General features: G+C 44.6%; 1 protein-coding gene across 1 annotated transcript in view; it reads left to right on the forward strand.

Moving 5' to 3' along the window:
• Window positions 1-4,442: 4,442 nt before the first annotated feature.
• APOB (apolipoprotein B) overlaps window positions 4,443-18,984 on the forward strand; it is a gene marked incomplete at both ends in the record, with an annotated part of 40,085 nt that continues 25,543 nt past the window's right edge. Inside the window, 16 exons of the mRNA XM_081264771.1 lie at window positions 4,443-4,518; window positions 4,869-4,907; window positions 5,880-5,995; window positions 7,179-7,324; window positions 9,222-9,375; window positions 10,048-10,203; window positions 11,484-11,608; window positions 12,261-12,346; window positions 13,460-13,679; window positions 14,408-14,635; window positions 14,873-14,990; window positions 15,103-15,249; window positions 15,971-16,182; window positions 16,454-16,691; window positions 17,249-17,425; window positions 18,786-18,977. Coding sequence (XP_081120897.1) covers window positions 4,443-4,518; window positions 4,869-4,907; window positions 5,880-5,995; window positions 7,179-7,324; window positions 9,222-9,375; window positions 10,048-10,203; window positions 11,484-11,608; window positions 12,261-12,346; window positions 13,460-13,679; window positions 14,408-14,635; window positions 14,873-14,990; window positions 15,103-15,249; window positions 15,971-16,182; window positions 16,454-16,691; window positions 17,249-17,425; window positions 18,786-18,977 — 2,430 coding nt within the window. The remainder of the gene's footprint in view (window positions 4,519-4,868; window positions 4,908-5,879; window positions 5,996-7,178; window positions 7,325-9,221; window positions 9,376-10,047; window positions 10,204-11,483; window positions 11,609-12,260; window positions 12,347-13,459; window positions 13,680-14,407; window positions 14,636-14,872; window positions 14,991-15,102; window positions 15,250-15,970; window positions 16,183-16,453; window positions 16,692-17,248; window positions 17,426-18,785; window positions 18,978-18,984) is intronic.

Below are 18,984 nucleotides of genomic sequence, written 5' to 3' on the forward strand. Positions count from 1 at the left end.
ATCACACAGGCCTTCCAGGTTCATCTAGTCCTGCCCTGTCACACAGGTGAGGGACTGACAGCATCTCAAAGGCTGTCCCTTGACCCTTACTCACCGGTCCTGCCTCAATCATGCATTCTGGGTATAAACATAGGCAGAGCACCCAAGAGTAAAGAGAAAGGTATATAGGAAGGAGACCTATCTCGCAAGGACCATGTGATGTTTCAGCCTTCACTCTTTAGCTGTGCTCTGTCTCACCTGGTGCAAGAGGTTAGGGAGGGAGAGAGAAGCAAGACACAAGGTATCAACTACACATGGTGCTTATCCTGAAGATCAGCTCTCCAGTCGGCAATGTAAGTAGGTGAAAGTTTTTAAATGTCACAAGAGAAAAATATAAGTTCAGAGTAACGAGACATGTATAAAGAGCCCTCATGATCCATTGTCTTATATAGATATTGACTGACAAGGAGATCAGGGTCAGAAGACCTTACTAGGCTGGTTCCAAAGAAAGATTCCTTGCAGGGGGTGAGTCAGCTGGAGCTAGCCATGGGAAGGTGGAATGAAAGATCTGCATAGTGAAGGGAGTGACAATTCATATGTGTAGGACCTTGCACCACACTGAATCCTCTTGACCTCTTACTCCTCTCCCCAGTAAGAACTGCTCAACATTCTGACCTTATCTCTTAGATAGCAGAATGAGGGAATAGGACTGTTTCTTTTTGCTTTCATGGGAGGTTAATTCATGTGCAATGTCTGCATTTGACTGATACGGACCCATTTACCATCTTTCACCTACATACATCATTTTTTCCTTGACATTTCTCACGTGTATGTCTATGTATGTGTGTGTACACATGCCAACATGCCTTGTCAATGGCATGTTCAGACCACACTGAGCATGAGTTCATCTACAAATTCTTGAAATTTACTTTCCAGCTTCTGGGTATCGTTTGCAATTATAATGCTGTCATAGGCAGAAAAGAGATAGGCTAATTAATCATTGTCAATACTGGTCCCTATTTGCCAGATGAATTTTTTGAAGAGCATGGCTAGGAATAATTTTTATTTTCTTGCTTTATGTCACTGAAAGCATTTATTTAGCATCATGGTCACTGTACATAAATATCTTTGAAGCAATGGGGTATAACTAAATGGAAGATTCATTCATTATATTCAGCAAATTATGTACTGAGTACCTACTTCAATATGTGAACTACACTGAACTCAGAATATTGGGCTGCTGGGGATCTTTAATAGCTTCTATGGTCCCCTGAACTTAGCCAGGACCCTTCATGTCACCTGCAGATAGGCAGAATGGATAGTTTTGCTTCTAGAGACTGTAACTGGGACATTGAGCGTGATCTAATTCCTTGAAATTCCACTAGTCAGGTGGCTTTCTAATGGGCACCCAGAGCCCTGTGATTACTCAGATTGATGGTTCACCCAACAGGACTTTGCATTCATGAGCTGATAAGTCACAGTGTCATAGCAACTAGCTGAGATTCATCTGCATGACAGCAGAATGACAGTCACTAGTCTGATAGCTTTGGTAAGGCCTCCATTTGCTCAGAAAGGACAGTGATTTCAAATCTGAGGAATCATCAGAATTGGATGCTCAGTCACGGCTACACAGCACCCTTGTGCTGGTCCTTTTCCACTCCTGCTCCCTTTCATAGGCTCTGGCTTCCTCCCTGTGTTCTGTTAACCTCTGTTTATATACAGGTTGTGGTTAGCCAGCTCACAGAGTGCCAGCAAACACATTCCCATGGAACACACCTAAGGCATGGTGACAGTCACTATGCATTAAGTACCTCTTATTTCCTGGGCATCTTGCTAACTGTTTTATGTTTACATAATTGTTTTACCTGATCTGCACTGAAATTCCTAGGTGGTAGATAGCATTAGTCCTATAAACATACAGAGGCCTTCAGGGGATGTTTCAAACCTCACAAAAAAATCCAGCTAGGATTTCAGATCAGCTCTTCCTGAATCTAACAGCCGCACTGACTTCCTTTACAACTGCTGACCTCTTGGCACCAGGATTTTCTCTGTTAAACAAGTACCTTATACGCAAAGATTTCCTGATTCCTAATCCTATCTTAAGTTTCTCCCAAAACTGACCATTATCCTTTGAAACCCAGAACTTGTTTAGGAAAAAGAACTGCGAAAAGTTCTGCTTAAAGGAAAGGGGATGAAGGGGGGCATCTGTGGTTACACACAGTAGTATATTTGCAAATCGCTTTTAACAAAGGATATGAGTATATTTTATAAGCTCAAAAAAATTTATATATTTACGTATTTATCCTTACAGTATTTCTGTGGATGTACGCAAGTTATCTCAGCAATTGGCCGTTTGCTCTGTGGTCCTGTATGCTGGATCCTGTTGAAGGATGAGTACCCAACCCAGGGGACATTTTCCAAAGGCCATCAGGGAAAGAAAAGGGAAGCTGAACTGAGCACTTTGGAATCTCACGTTTTCTCTTTCAGAGATGGTGACTGTTCTTGCTGGGGTCTTCAAACATCTCACAGTGTTTCCCTGCATTAAAGTTATCAGATTCATTTGAAATACCAAATTGTAAAAATTATATGTTTTCTATTGATGCTGACCTTAGCATCTATCATCCAACAGAGAAATCCCAAACGTGTGCTTATAAATTAATGTTAACCATCTCTTATTAGTTTCTGTACTTCTAAATATTCTTGCCCATTCTCCTTGAAGTGAATATGCATGGGAACAGGACCATTTTCTCAAACACTGACAGGGCTAGTCCTGTGGAAAGTCAACCCACATAAAATAAGGCACATAAAATGCTGAGAAATGGTGTTTCTAGGCAATTACTTTTCCAGGCCTTTCATATTGCATGAAACCAGCGGTACACATTTGGCCAACCTCCGGTTGAGACCACTGTAATATCCACCTTTAACAATGATGCAAAGCAATTGATCACTAGAGAGTTCAGGGATACCCAGGGAGTTTGTGACTACAGACAATACCTATAAGAGATGTGGAGGCCCAGGTGTTGCAAACAAGACAAACATCATGGTATGTCTCTTCTGAGGAAACAGGTGTTTTTATACATGAATTGACCTTTCTGGAACCATCTGCATGCCATCAGAACATTTAGACATGCCATCAGAACATTTAGACAATTTTACAAGTAATTTGTTGCACACATCTGGATATAGCTTACAAGTCAAACAAAGCTGACACGTAGAAGCAATAAATACTAACTACCCTAATGCTTCCAAGATACAGTCCCTATTACTCCCACTCCTTTCCTCCTGGGTTACCACCTAGTCTCACTGCTTAGTTAGTGCCCCTCCAGCAATTTTAACCCCCACAGTTCAGTGTTCTTTACATCCTACCTTGATGGAGTACCCACAGTTTCCTGTCAATGCATCTTCTCTTCACAACCAGATAAGAATGCCTTGAATTAAGACATAACCAGGCTCAGACATTCATCCATCCTGTCAATAAACCTTAATGATTGATCTTGGGTTAGTGAAATCAAGACTGCTGAAATGTCTATACAAACACAAGTTCCTGTAGCCAGGAAGAAGAAGAGAGGGCAAATTTTCTCTGGGTCCCATGACCCAGCACTTAGAAGAGAAAGAAAGGATTCCTGAGAAGGTTCTGGGCTATTGGTAGGGAATGTGCTCTGTTCACACCTTCCCTCTGGGGCTCTTCATTGGGAGGAAAGTGGGGAGATGGAGAGCGGCATCCACTCCTCAATTTCCCAAGAAGACCCTGCCCAGGGGTCACTTGGGAGCTATCTCCCCTGGAATCATCCTCACTGGGTTTCTGAAAGACTAGGGCACCTGGACTCAAGCTGGGCCTGAGAAGGTATCCACCGCTCAGGGCCAGTGCCCATCACTCATCAGACCTTCCTAGTTTCCTCCCCTCAGCCACACGTACTGATCTGGAGTAGGCCTTCCATGTGGACCCAAAGTCCACCCAAATGGAAAAGGACTAGGAAAACATCTCAATCAGGAGTTAAGAACTGGTTTGCTAAAGGGCTCCAGAGTCAGCGGGAGGAGAGTGGATTTTGTCCCCAAGGCAGCCAGCGCAGGCTGGCTCCTCAGGCAATAAGCCCACTGCCCCCACCGCCCACCACCAAGCCCCAGCAGGCCACGCCAGGCAGGAAGAAAGCTCCAGGGCGGCTGTCGCTGGGTCTGAGGGGAGCCCCCTCCCAGGCCCCTCCTCAAGGCTCAGAGACAAGCCCGTGTGGAAAAGCAAACAGGCCAGGGATGCGCCCTTTGGACCTTTTGCAATTCTTAATCCAGGGCCTCCTATAAATAGGGTGCTTGCGCGCGGGCGTGCAGTCCCACCCTCCCCTACTGCCCGTGGAGCCAGTGTGGGTCTCAGTGCAGCCTCTGAAGAGCCCCTGGAGCCAGCAGCGGCGCCAGGCCGTGGCCAGGCCACAGCCAGGAAGCCGAGGAGCCTTCTCACCCACTCATCCGCCATGGGCCCCGCGAGGCCCGCGCTGCTGCCGCTGCTGCTGCTGCTGCTGCTGCTCCTGGACACTGGCGCCTGGGCCCGTGAGTAGGACGGGGCGCAGGTGGAGTCCCGGGTGCGGGGCTGCAACATCTGACCATGACCTAAACCAGAGCAGGTGGAAGCCCATGGCGGGGCCGTGGCTGGGGCAGCTTGGGCTTGGGTCAGAGGGAGGGCAGACACAGGGCTCACAGGCTCACTGGGACAGGGACCAGGACGAACTGACAGCTCCTCCAGACTCCGGATAGGATGGGCAGATGGAGGGCCTGGGGCCTGAGCTCTCCAGACCTGCTTCCTGCCGAAAAACAAGACCTACGCAGTGGTCCTCCCTGTCAGACCCCAGGACCTCAGTAGGACATGGAAAAACCCAGTCTCTTTTTTTCTTTTCTTACAGAAGACGAGGTGTTGGAAAATGTCAGCCCAAGCTGTCCAAGTAAGGCATTTCTTCACTGGGCATGGACCCGCACCCCCCACACCTGGCCAACTGCCCTTTTAGACCTCTGGTCACCAAGACTCTACATAGTGTTGTATGCTCAGATTGGTGTTTGCTGCTCAGACCCTAGGAAACAAGTGCTTGGAGCCTCTGCCCACCCCCAAGGGTCTACACCCTCATCTACCAGTCCTTTTGTCCCAAAAATTTGGCCTGGGGATGGGGAAGGGAAGGGACTGCCACTCTGAAAGCCTTATGAACACTTTAAAGAGACATCACTGTCCTGTTTATCAGTTATTAATCATTGATTCAGAGTGTGTGGGGATGAAGAAATACTGACTTTAACCTTTGTGCAAAAATCCAGCCCCCAACCCCTTGGTGTTTACCTGACCCCTGGAGGTCAGAGGAGCTGGCCTTGGGCAGTACTCTATGTTCTCTAGAAAATGCCTGAGCTGACCTCTGATGGTGCCACACCGCCATCTGGTGGACATCTGAAATCACTACACTGGGCTCATGCTGTTCTGTCTCAAGTTTATAAAATTTCCTCATAGTGGAATCCTCCAGAAATTTCTTCTTCTTAAAGTTAACCAGATATCCCTAATGTCTAAAGAAATTTGCCTAAGGTATTTGAAATAATTAAAAAAAACAGTCACACAATTTTGGTATTTTCAAGCTGAGAAAAGCTTAGTGCTGTCAAATCTTAACTTTTTCAAAGTTCTCTTCTATACATTTTGGAGCCCCATTATTTAATGCTTGGCACTCTCTTCCCTGTATCTCAGATGATATGTTCAAGGAAACCCAGCTAATTTAAATATCAGGTTCAGCAATGCTTAATTAACATAATGTAAAGAAAATTAAAAATAATTTGAGCTCAATTACATTTTTTAAAATTATCTATACCACCACCCCTCTCTGCCCAGAACTGACTGCCTGGGGAGAGCTATTTCTGATATGCAAACTTATTTCTCATTTTAGAAGAGGCAACTCGATTCAAGCACCTCCGGAAGTACATGTATAACTATGAGGCAGAGAGCTCCAGTGGTGTCCCTGGGACTGCTGACTCAAGAAGCATCACAAAGATCAACTGCAAGGTATGGAGGATGGGCGCTGGAGGAACCTGGAGCCTGGGTTTGCTCCACAGGTGCCCAGAACTGGACCTTCCAGGAGGTCCCAGCACATGCCAGAACTGTTGTGACCTCAAAGTGCTAGAACTGGCCCTCAGCCTGTAAGTCAGCCACATTGCTGAGAAGCTGTCCACCACAGAAAATTTTGCCCGGAAAAAAAACATTCTTCCATTAATTTCCATGCTACAATTTGAACACAGGGTCTAGATTATCAGAAATGTAGGACTATAGATTTCAACACAAGGGAGGCCCGGTGAGTAAGCTAAGAGAGGTGGGCATCTCAGGAAAGTGGAAAAGGTGGTATTTACAGTCAAAGTCAAACTGTTGCTAGAAAGAAATGGAAAAACAAATTTAGCATGTAAACATGTAGTTCATTCTAAAATGAAACTTTGCTTATTCTTGAGACTGGCTATAGTCCTGTCCCTGTCCATATGGAACAGATCAGAGGGCTGCTGTCAAGGTTCATATGGGGAGGAGGAGGCAGGTTGAGAAGCTTCCCTGTTCTCCATAGGGCTCCGTGGTCCTTGTCTGTGCTGTCAGATGAGGCAAGCATTAGCCACACGTGGCTATGTAAATTAAATAAAATTAAAAATTCACTTCTTAGTCTTATTAGCCACATTTCAAATGCCCAATAGCCATTGTGGCTCATATTACCATATCACACAGTGCAAATATAAAGCTACCTGTCATGACAAAAAGTTCTTTGAATAATACTGGGTAATGCTCTTTCAACCGCAGCTGTATGTGAGACCCTCAATAGGCCCTAGAGGATACAGTTTTTGGGTGACATGAAGGAAATATTAGCTGTGAAAACCAATGATAGCCACTTCCTACTTCCTATTTTTCTTACTAAATTCTTACTTTTAGTCTTCTGTCTTGTAACTAAGTGCACCAAGTTCTTTGTAACTGAAGTGAATAATTTAAAGCCAATAAAAAGAAATCCTCCTTCCCATGCATAGGTGCAAACTTAAGAAACTTGTTACCCTGAAAGAGGAAAAGACCAAAAATAGGACAGAGCCTAGGTTGATGCATGGAGACCCATGAGAGAACCATTACCCCGGTGCCCTAGTTAGACATGAAGCCCTGGGTTATGGGAAATCTCTCCGTGCTTGATAGAGAAACTCAGTATGCTGCTACCCTCCATTCTCAGGTCGAGCTAGAGGTTCCCCAACTCTGCAACTTCATCCTGAAGACCAACCAATGTACCTTGAAAGAGGTATATGGCTTCAACGCTGAGGGCAAGCCTTTGCTGAAGAAGACCAAGAACTCTGAGGAGTTTGCAGCCGCCATGTCCAAGTAAGGGTGGACTCATGCATTTATATTTCTGAGCTCTTTGCATCCCTGGCTATGTTGCGTGAATGCCTGCTTAATCATATGTGTGTCCTGTGAGGCATGATCATGTGTGTTCATGTTAGGTGCCTGTGAGTATAAGTGTACTATAATCAGTGTTCACCATGGATCAGGAAACTGCAGAATTTTCAGAACTATCTAAAAGAGGAAAAAGCATTACTTACCCTCTCTTAGTCAGGTTGCCTTAATTATCATTTAAATGTGTTTCTAAAAGATCTCATGTTTTTAAACTCTTTGAGGCAATTTATTTAAACAAGATGGTGGCAAAGGGTCTTTAGTGCCAACATACAGTGGCACAGGGTCTATTCAGTGGCAGGCAAAGGGGCACAAGGCTTTAGTGGTCCTCTACCCAGGGTGGCATGCAGCCACTGCATACCAGAAGGCCAGGACTTTGTTTACAACTGGCATCTCTTCTGACACTCCAGCACCTGTGTTGTATCAGCCATTAAATATTTTAGCATTATCTCTGCTTTGTCCCTAATTACAGTATAAGCAGTCAGTTTGTAGCATAAAAAATTCTATCCCTGCCCATCTTTCAATTTGCTAACATCAGAAACCAGTCCTTTCTCTGTGAAAGAGGCTTGCGTGGACTCTTCTTTCTTCCATCCAAACACCTCACTTTACCTGAGATTCTGACGTGCATGATGGGAAGGGGTTTGGTGGCAGGAAGGAATAGCAGTTATTTTTTAGTCCTTACTCTTCTCTAAACACAAGGGACTCTTAACTCTCGATCTTGAGGGCTTTCCAGGCCTGCATCACCATATCTGGAATTTTCTGAAAGGTGCAGAAATACGGGAGAAAATCCTGGTCTCCTTGTCCTTTTAACTTAACTAGAACAGGTTCAGCCAGGCCCTCAGGCACCCAAATCATCCTCAATGAGAAGGTTCTAAAACCAAAGTCAACATGAATTCCAGACGTGACCAGAGAACATATAAAAAACAGATGTATGAAAAGATGCTCAAATTCATTAGTAGTCAGGAAATGCAAATTACTGTTACAATAAGATAGGGATTACCTCACGCCCATCAGACTGGACAACTTTAAAACAGCAATGGCACCTGTTGCTGGTGAGCCAGGGAGGAAAAGTTATTCCCACACATGGCTTGTGGGAATGAGAGCCACAGGGTGATAGCTATTCCAGTTGAAAATACTTGAAAATACTTATACCCTTTGACACAGCAATTCCAATCTCTGGGACTCAAGCCCATGAAAATAAAAGCAGTAATGCATGAAGATGAAGATAAACACATAAGGATATGTATTTCAGTATTGTTTGTGTGGCAAAAAAAAAGGGAAAAAAGTCCAGTAAATGCCACCAAATGGGGCAATGTGTTGAATAAACTATATATAACAGCAGAATGGAATGTTTATACAGCTTTTGAAAAAAGAATCTCTTAGAGCTTACCAAGCGACTCAGGGTTTTCCTAGAATATAATTAAATGAGAAAAACAACATGAAGGGAAGTATGCATAATACGATTCCATTTGCATAAAACAAATAATTACAACATCTTTATGTATCTGTGTTTGTACTCACAATCTATGTAGAACCTTATGAAAAGGGAGATATGAATGAAATACCCACTCGGGTGTCCATACTGGTGGGTGGAGAACAGACAGGGAAGAGATGAGCCCAGCAAAAAAATAAATAAATAAAATAAGAGCAATAATGGCAAAATTTACCTGTTTATGGACTTTTTTGAAAATATGTACATGTGTGTGCATATATTTGTAAAGAACTGATGTTAACAACTGAAAAGGAGTCTGCCAAGCAGAAGCTTCCTTCCAACAGGCTCAAAGTGGAGAGGGGACCTTTCTGTGACCACATGCTCTCTCTGGGACAGGTATGAGCTCAGGCTGGGTGTTCCTGAAGGGAAGAAAGTCTTCCTTTACCCAGAGAAGGGTGAACCCAAACACATCCTGAACATCAAGAGGGGCATCATTTCTGCACTCCTGGTTCCCCCAGAGACAGAAGAAGACAAACAAGTGTTGTTCACGGTGAGAATTTACAAAGCTGAAAACCCTCTAAGCTTCACTTCCCATGTCAGAGACCCGTCAATGGTACCTGAAATGGATTGTTGGCTTGGGCTACATAGGACACTCTGTATTTAGTGTACAATACCAGAACCTGTGGTCCTTCCTGTCCCTTGGGGTCATTGATGGACATCCCAAGCAGGTCAATCATGTTGGGTCTAATTTTAAAGCACTTACTGGGACTCCTGATCTCCTATCTATGTTTGACATTCTCCCTCTCCAATTCCCACATGTTCCAACATGGCAAAGCCTGTGTGTATTGCAGACTCTAAAAAGATTGGAATATATTGCCAGCCTCTTTCCAAAAATGTCAGATTTCAGCATAAAGAGAATCCAACTTTCTTCAGCCCTCTGAACATTTTTCAGTCCTTCTTGTGCTCTGAGTCCTGAGCTCCACGGTGCTTGGAGAACACAGAGGTGCATCCTGCACAGGCCTTTCCTCCAAGCTGCTCTTCACCTTTTCTTCTCCCCCTGCCCAGGCTGGCCAGGCACCAGCAGTGCAGGCAGGAAAAAAAAGTCCTTCCCAAATCTACATTCATTTTGCCTTTGCTCTCAGGCTTCTTTCCCAGCCCTTCCCAAATACCTAAAGGCTTTTCCCACGTTGAATGCTCCTGAATGTGTCTTCTGCTCCCACAGGACACCGTGTATGGAAACTGCTCCACTCACGTTACCGTCATGACAAGGAAGGGCAATGTGGCAACACAGATATCCACTGAGAGGGACCTGCAGCAGTGTGACAGCTTCCAGCCCATCAGCACGGGCGTCAGCCCACTCGCCCTCATCCAGGGCCTGGTGAGTCTCATACCAGCCTGCAGTCTGCCCTGAGCAGCATCCTTCTTACAAACCCTCAGGAATGTTCCAGCTGGTAGGGACCTCTGAGAAGATCCTGCCCGGCTTGTTCCTGAGCAGGACACTAAGGACCAGGCACTAGAATCACTGCTAGGGCCGCATTGCTTTTTATTAATTGTGCCAGGACTAGAATCAGGCCAGAGCTCTGTCCTTCAGTGATCCTCCTGTTGTGACACTGAACCCTCTGCCATCAATTGAGCATGATGACGATTCATCCCTGAGAAGGCAAAGTCCTTTGCTGTTGCTTTCTGTGTGAGAGCTGGTTGTCCCAACATCTGACCTCTATTAAGGTCCTAAGGCCTGTGTTCACTTTTCTCCCTCATCCCAGCCACCTGTCTTTACACACTATGTGTGACCCTGACCAAATCAAGGCCCACTGGCCTCCTGCCTGGGCCACCTACTCAGTACTGACCTTCTGTGCTGCTAGCTAGGTCACATAGCACCACATGACCTGAGTTTGCCTAACCTCTTGTTACATTATCCAGAACATGAGGCACAGGTTATCTCAGTAAACATAAAAGATGAGCAATCACTGTCCTGCTGGGCCATGTTCAAGGTCGTTGTCCTTGGGACTGAACACAAAGAGTCTGATGACCATGGGGGCCATAGTCAGAGGAGGCTCAAGCACTGGTTTAGGGTCTTTTCAGAGAGGTTGCTCTATGTTTACTCCTACTGAGGGAGTGAGAGTAGTGGGTGAACCATGAACCTTACCCTGGAGATGCTTCCAGGCTAATGCAGAAGCAAGGTTCACATGCATGCCCGTAAAATACAATGCACAGCACACCTGATAAAGCAGTAAACTGAGCAGTGTAGACAAGCATTTCTAAGCCTGAGTAGGAAGGATGCAGCATTTGCACGTAGCTCATTAGGCAAAGTTATGGAGGATGTGGAACACAAACCTGAAAAATACAACGGATGAGCAAATGGGAGAGAGCCAAGGATATGCTTCTAGGCAAAGAAAACCTAATAGGTAGTAGCATGCGTGGCGTTATGTGGGGGCAGATGGGTATGTGGGACATAAGGCATACACATGTGCAGGATGAGAGCTCTGCTGGGGTGAAATAAGAAGAGTCCACAGCCTTGAGTATGCTGACTTTTACTGAGCTTGTCTAGTGGTACAGGACTCCCATTCCCCTACCTTGGAGGAAAATGACTGTGACAAAAGACTGAGGTCCAAACCCCAGGAACTGTTCAAAATGCTCACTCTCCAACCTCATGCACAGGTCCGCCCCCTGTCGACCCTGCTCAGCAGCAGCCAGTCCTGCCAATACACCCTGGACTCCAAGAGGAAGCATGTGTCGGAAGCCATCTGCAAGGAGCAACACCTGCTCCTGCCTTTCTCCTACAAGTAGGTCTCCTGCTGCTCCCCCAACTCATCATCAAGGGGTTTATGTGAGCTGAACTCTCCTGTGCCCTTGTCCAAGCTAGGCTGTGCCTGGGTGGGAGTTGTGGAGAGGTACAAAGCAGAGCCCATGCCTGACCTCCTTTGTAAGCAAACAGGCAATTTGACAGAAAATTCTTAGGCATGTGAAACAATTTTGAAACCAACAATATACATCTCAGACTTTAAGGGCCATAGACCCAGAAAATTAGGTAACCATTGCAGGATGCCCTGGTTAGGAATAGTTTCATGGAGGATTTGGGATTTTTGACAGGAGACTTGTGTATCCAATCAGTTTTGAATTAACTAATGTTTATTGAGTAATTACTGTGTTCTTGGCACTGTGCTGTGGGAGATATGAAGAATTTTGAGGCTCAGTGTTAGTCCTTGCCCTCTGGGAACTCCAGGCTGATATAGGATATAAGGTACATTTGTCCTTGAATGTGACCAGGGGGACATGGGTGCTGTTCATTAAGGAGTGAAAGATAGCTAGATTTAACCATGCTCTGAAAGGTGGGCAAAATAGGGTAGTAGTGGAGATAGGAACTTTGACATGAAAAGACTAGTGTGTTCTGGGTTGGTGACCCTTCATGAGGCAGGGTGCTTCCTCTGTTACCAGGAATAAGTACGGGATGATGACACACATTACACAGACTTTGAAACTTGAAGATACACCTAAGACCAACAGCCGCTTCTTTAATGCAGGTAAGACTTTATGTCCTCATTGGTGCAGGGGAATCTGTCCAACAGGTGCCAATCACAGCTTAGCTCATGGTTGGGCCCTATTAAATGTCTGCTGCGTTAAAAAGTGAAGCAGACACTGGTATTTGGCTACTCAGTAGGTAGATTCATTCCAGAACACCAAGGGGTAGTGGGATAAAGAGAAGTTGCCAAAGCTGCTTAGGTTTCCTAAGTCAACCATGACACCTTTGGAGGAGTTGACAGTCTCATAGACTCTGTGACTAGACTTGTGCCTGTCCTGGACCAGATGGAGAAAGCGGGAAAAGATCTTTAGGGCCAGACCAGAGAGTAATCCAAGGAACAGAACTTCAGAGACCTCTACTCTAACCCTATCCCAGCATTATATTCTACAGAAATCTGTCAAAATTCTTGCTTGTGCCTCACCTCATTTATTTGCCTATGATGTTAGGTGGTAATGGCAGATGAGTTTATACCCATTCTGTGGAGGGAAAATGGACACACAGGGAGGCTTAGTGATGTATTCAAGGTCCCAGAACCTCAAAGGTGTGTAAAATGAGCATCCAGGTCTAATTAAAACCAGGACTCTGCCCATTATTTCACAATTCCATGCCCACCTTCACTCCTCTCCCTATACAAGTGAGGGCAGAAAGATGGGAAGGCTGCAGAAGGGTCTCTCCTCATCAGAAACTGCTAGAAGGTTCAATTAGAAAGACTGGTGGTGAAACCACTAGTCCAGCCTCAGCTGTCACTTGATCAGTTGCCCCATCTCCTCACCATTCTTTCAGGCAGAGGTAATTTGATACCAAAGCCAGACAACCTGGGTTAAATTCTAGCTCTGCCTCTTAGTTCAGAGAGCTCTTGTGTAAGGACTCTCAGAGTAAATTGCTCACCTCTGGATCTTAGCTCCTTTTTCTTAAATTGGGGAGTAATACCAACCCCCCAGGATGCTGTGGTGAATCAATTAACAACATCTAGCCCAGAGCCACATAGCTACTAGGCATTAAGAAGACAGTTGTTTTCTTCTCTTTTCTACCTGCTAGTACCTCCCTAGTTTCTATTAGATGAAGACATGGTTGAGATGTAGAAATAACCAAGAATTCCTTTGGCACTTTCTAGGTACTGAGAAGGTGGGTCTGGCCTTCGAGAGCACCAAATCCACATTGCCACCAAAGCAGGCCGAGGCTGTCTTGACAACACTCCAGGAACTGAAAAAGCTATCCATCTCTGAGCAGAATGCCCAGAGAGCAAATCTCTTCAAAAAACTGGTTACTGAGTTGAGAGGCCTCAATGAAGAGGCAGTCAAATCCCTCTTGCCACAGCTGATCGAGGTGTCCAGGTAGGTCTTCAGTGGTTGCAGCTCAGTCTCAGACAACCTATGGAGGCTGTCAGAACTTTTGAACTTTGGTCAGAGAACCTCAGGAATCATTTAATATCAATCTAGTTAATCAGTCAAACAGTTAATGTCTTCTGGGCAGAGAAATATCAGCTAAGGTGCTTAGAGTTTCAAGGGCAAGACACACACACAGGGCATTCGAGGAAGGTACACATTTGTGTGTTAAAACCAGAGGGAGGTAGCACCTCTCATTTGATGAGTATCTTCTCATCCGTGCTTCTAGAGGGTTCCTTGAAGAGTGTGAGATAAGAAGTTCATGCCCTCTGGAACTTACAAGCTAGAAGGGAGAGAGCTCAGGCAAACAAAATAATATGTGTTCTCTGTACTTCAAGGGACGGAATCCAGGTGCTCTGAATGTCATAAAAGTTGCTGAGGCCAGAATGGACTAGGCCAGTGCTGGCCAGGCATGTTCTATGTCCTGACCAAAGGGTAGTGATAACATTCCCCTTTCAGCTTGAGTCCTAGAGGTCGTTTTCAGATTTCTCTCACAGTGTTTCTCCAGTAGAAAGACTCTTCTTAGGGAAGGATCATGGTTCTTGGGATCAGAGTTGGATTTTGAATTTAGACAGTGAATAAGAGACATAGGGCACTCCTGGAAGAGGTCACACCACAGACCAAAGAGGGTTCACCACCTTGATGCTGCTCTGTGTAACTCTCTCTTCTCTTCTCAGCCCCATCACTTTGCAAGCTTTGGTTCAGTGTGGACAGCCCCAGTGTTACACTCACATCCTCCAGTGGCTGAAAAGTGAGAAAGCTCACCCCCTCCTGATAGATGTTGTGACCTACCTGGTGGCCCTGATCCCAGAGCCTTCCACACAGAGGCTGCGAGAGATCTTCAACACGGCCAGGGAGCAGCAAAGCCGGGCCACCCTCTATGCACTGAGCCATGTGGTCAACAAGTGAGTCTCTGCACTGAATTTCTTCTCCACCTGGGAGCAGAGGAAAATCCCGCCTCTCTGTACTGACATGGCACCCCTCCTTCTACCTTCTAACCCTAGTGCTCACTCTTTTCTACTGGACATTTTGAAAAGAACAACTTGGAATAAGAAATCAACAAACACAAGTTTGGATTTTAAGAAAGCTCATCTATGCCTTCCAAATTAAGAGAATGTTAACACTCTTCTCTTATTCTGTAGCTATCATCAGATGACCCAGGAAATGACCCAGGACCTTCAGGACATTGCTGATTACCTGTTGGAACAGATTCGCAATGAGTGTACTGGGGACGAAGATCACACCTACTTGATCCTGAGGGTACTTTCAGTATTTTGTATAAGATGCATCATTTCAGCAATGCCCTTCTTTGAACAACCTTTACTCCTCCTTCTGTGCTGTGATGAGTTCTTATTTCTTTTCTTCAATGCAGGTCATTGGAAACATGGGCAGAACTATGGAACAGGTAATGCCGAGACTCAAATCTTCAGTCCTGAAATGTATCAGAAGTGCAAAGCCATCACTGCTGATTCAGAAAGCTGCTATCCAGGCCCTGAGGAAGATGGAACTCAGAGATGAGGTAAAGTACACAAGGGTGTTTGAAAGTGAAAGTCCATGCTGATCAACAAGGTCTGGGGAAGTACAAGGGGGAATGAGATTCTAAATCCCATTCTTGTGCTGACTTTCTTTTACTGTTTTCTCATTGCAAAACTTCAATGAGCCTATTGACTGCCTAGTGGTGTATGGGATGAGAAACATAGTCAACTTGCTGCTACTCCTCTCTCACAAAGAACATGAGATTTTTGCTATATCATGTCCTACTACCAGATTGACCTTTACTTTTATTTTGAGAAAACATACCTGATTTCTCCAGTGGCACCAAACTGAGATAGTGAACCTGGTCCTCCTACCTTAGGTGGCAGAAACTCCACAGCTTTTGAAATCGCCTTATTTTTTAGCTCCAAAATCTCACTGTGCCTTCCCACCTTCATTCTTACATTGAAATAATTTGTGACAAAACAATTTTGTCTTCACTTAGTAGCAGATCGCAAAACAAATAATCACTTGGTCAAAATTTATGTATTCTAATGCAATTGATTTGAGCACATATTTGATAGGAGTCTTCTGAGAACCCTGCCTTGAGCTGGTTGCTTTAAGGAACACTAGCAAGAAGATTCAGCATTATTTGAAGAGTTATTAGAGAGAGATTAGACTTGTGTTAAGAAAGAGCTAGTGGACCATGCCAGTATTGGCCAGGCATGCTCTGTGTCCTGATAAACAGTTGCCTCTTCTGGCTACAGGTCAGGGGGATCCTTCTCCAGACTTTTGTGGATGGTGCTGCTCCAGTGGATAAGCGACTGGCTGCCTATCTCATGCTGATGAGGGGGCCTTCCCAGGCAGATATTAACAAAATTGCCCGAATTCTCCCACGGGAACAGAATGAGCAAGTGAAGAACTTTGTGGCATCCCACATTGCCAACATCTTGAACTCAGAAGAATTGGATATCCAAGAGTAAGTCATCCCTTGCACCAATCTGCTACAGAGGGCCCTGGGTTGGAATTCTAAGTCTCCATTCGGGCCCAGGCCCTGTCTGTCCTTTATGGAGTGTGCTTTCTTCTGGAACACATGTGAGTGTGCAGCAGACCCTGAGCCAAAGTCTTGGGGCAAATGAAACCCATATATTTTAGTAGCAATTGGAAATCCATATTTACTCAGGATGCAGGAGATGATGAATAAGTCACATGGTATGTTGGCTCAAAGTATATCTCTTCTTTTCATCTAGCCTGAAAAATTTAGTGAAAGAAGCCCTGAAAGAATCTCAACTTCCAACCGTCATGGACTTCAAAAAATTTTCTCGGAACTATCACCTTTCTAAATCTGTTTCTCTTCCATCGCTTGACCCAGTCTCAGTCACAATTGAGGGGAATCTTATCTTTGATCCGAATAATTACCTTCCTAAAGAAAGCATGCTGAAAACAACCCTCAATGTCTTTGGATTTGCTCCAACTGACCTCGTGGAGGTATGTGTGAGACTAAAGAAGAGTCTCAAGTTCTCTTGCCTGGTCTGTACACCACAAATACAAAGTCAGGGGAGCTGTGAACCAGCCTGGGGAGGAGCAGGAATCATCAAGGGATTGGTACCTTCATTTTGAGGCTTTTCTTTCCTTCCTTCCTTGCCTTCCTCTCTGTCCACTAGGGGTCATCTGAAACATTATTCCTTATATTAATGGAAATATAGATGTCTCAGAGAAGCCCTTCAACTCAAAGTCCAATGAAATACTTGAGCTAACCAATCATTTCTGGTTCAAACTCCAAATCCACTCCCAGTTCTGAATCCTCAGTTTAATTATTTATCTTTTCTCATGCCTGTCTTTTATAGAAAAAGGCAAATGAGTTCTACCCTTCAAGAGTCTAGTAAAATTTAAATAGACAACTTCTGTGAAATGCTAAGCCCAGCTCCTTCCCTGCAGTGTTCATCAAATACATTTTTAATTAAGTAGACATAAAACGGGGAATGGGAGACTGATGTATAGCCAGAACACCCAGTGGCATATTCTTGCTTGATTTTCTTTCTCAGATTGGCTTAGAAGGAAAAGGCTTTGAGCCAACACTGGAAGCTCTTTTTGGGAAGAAAGGATTTTTTCCAGACAGTGTCAACAAGGCTTTATATTGGGTCAATGGTCGAGTGCCTGATCATGTGTCCAAAGTCTTGGTGGACCACTTTGACTATATCAAAGAGGATAAACATGAGCAGGTATGTATTGGATATGTATTCTCTCAAGGAAAGATTTGGGTCTCAGTGCAAAAACATTCTTTCCTAAGCACAGAAGTCATCAAGGGCCTATCTAACTGAAATAACAACTGTGCATGTGTATTAACCAGTCCTACAGAGCTAGGGTCCAGTATCCTCAGCAGTTAAGGGTCTTATGGAAATGCATTGTGTCCAGGAACCAGACTCACTAGGGGCACTCTAGCAAAATGATTAAGAGTATAAAGTATGGGACCTTGGTTTGAGTCTAACCTCAGTCTTTAAATTGTATTATTCCAGGCAAGTTAGTTAATACTATATATGTCTGTTCCTGCACCCTCAGGGTACTAATAGTAATCCACACTTCACAAAGTTATTTAAAGACTACATTAAATAAGGTACATAAAATGCTAAGCACAGTGCCTGACACCAGTCTCGGATACTCAACAAGAAGATACTATTATAAGTTTTAAATTGTTATTTTTATTTCTTTATTATTAGCTGCTTCCTTTGACTGTCACTCATACCACTGCACTAGTTAATGGGACCAGAATCCATTCTGAGGCTGGCAGTGAGTCCCCGGTGAAGGAGTAGAAACTAGCTTGTATATCTGCAGCTTCTTAGTCTTTAATTTTTTGCTATCTAAAATGTGGTCTGATGATTGACACTACATGATAGCTTGTTATAAATGCAGGACCTCAAGCCCACAAAGACCTACTGAATCAGAATCTGCATTTTAATAAGACCCCAGGGGACTTGTGTGTACATTCAAGGTTGAGAACAGGGCAATAATTTGCTCCCAGATGCTCCCTGATAGTCTCATTTCCATCTTCTGATTTGCCAACCTCCACTTGAAGCCGATATACTTAGATCTGTTTGGGGTCTAGCAATTTCTTTTCCTTCACAATATCTGTGCATCGGTCTATAGAATTCTGCCTGTCTCTAAGAAGAACAGGTCTACAAGCTCTTGACTTACTTATAAGAAAACTATACTTTCTTAGAAAACCCCGGTCCTCTTCCTTAGTTGAAGCAGAGAGGGCTGAGTAGGGAAGTGGGACAGAGGTCTTTTAATCCTGAGGAGCTCTATGGATCTTGGAATCCTGGAGACCAGGGATTCCCCTTACTATTCCTGCATGTTTGTTTTTGTTTTTTTCAAGTTAAGGTCAGCTTTGAAAGTACTACTAGTCCTGAAAAGATCTCAGGTGTTTTGATCTTTGTTTAGATGAATTATGTTTCAGTAAAAGGAGCCTATTCCCTACAGCCCCAGATCCAGGGTTTGTGTTTAGGCCAGTCATGTCAGCAGGAGACAAATCCCACCTCAGACAAAGCTGACCTCTCACTAAACACTGTGTTACTAAAATCCCAGGACATGGTAAATGGAATTATGCCCATCGTTGAAAAGCTGATCAATGATTTGAAATCCAAAGAAATCCCAGAAGCCAGTGCCTACCTCCGCATCTTGGGAGAAGAGCTTGGCTTTGTCAGGCTCCAAGACCTCCAGCTCCTGGGAAGGCTGCTGCTGAGTGGTGTTCAAACACTGCAGGGAATCCAACACCTGGTAAGTG

The sequence above is a fragment of the Spermophilus citellus genome, assembly GCF_964194105.1.
Source record: "Spermophilus citellus genome assembly, chromosome: 13".
NCBI classification, from domain to species: domain Eukaryota; kingdom Metazoa; phylum Chordata; class Mammalia; order Rodentia; family Sciuridae; genus Spermophilus; species Spermophilus citellus.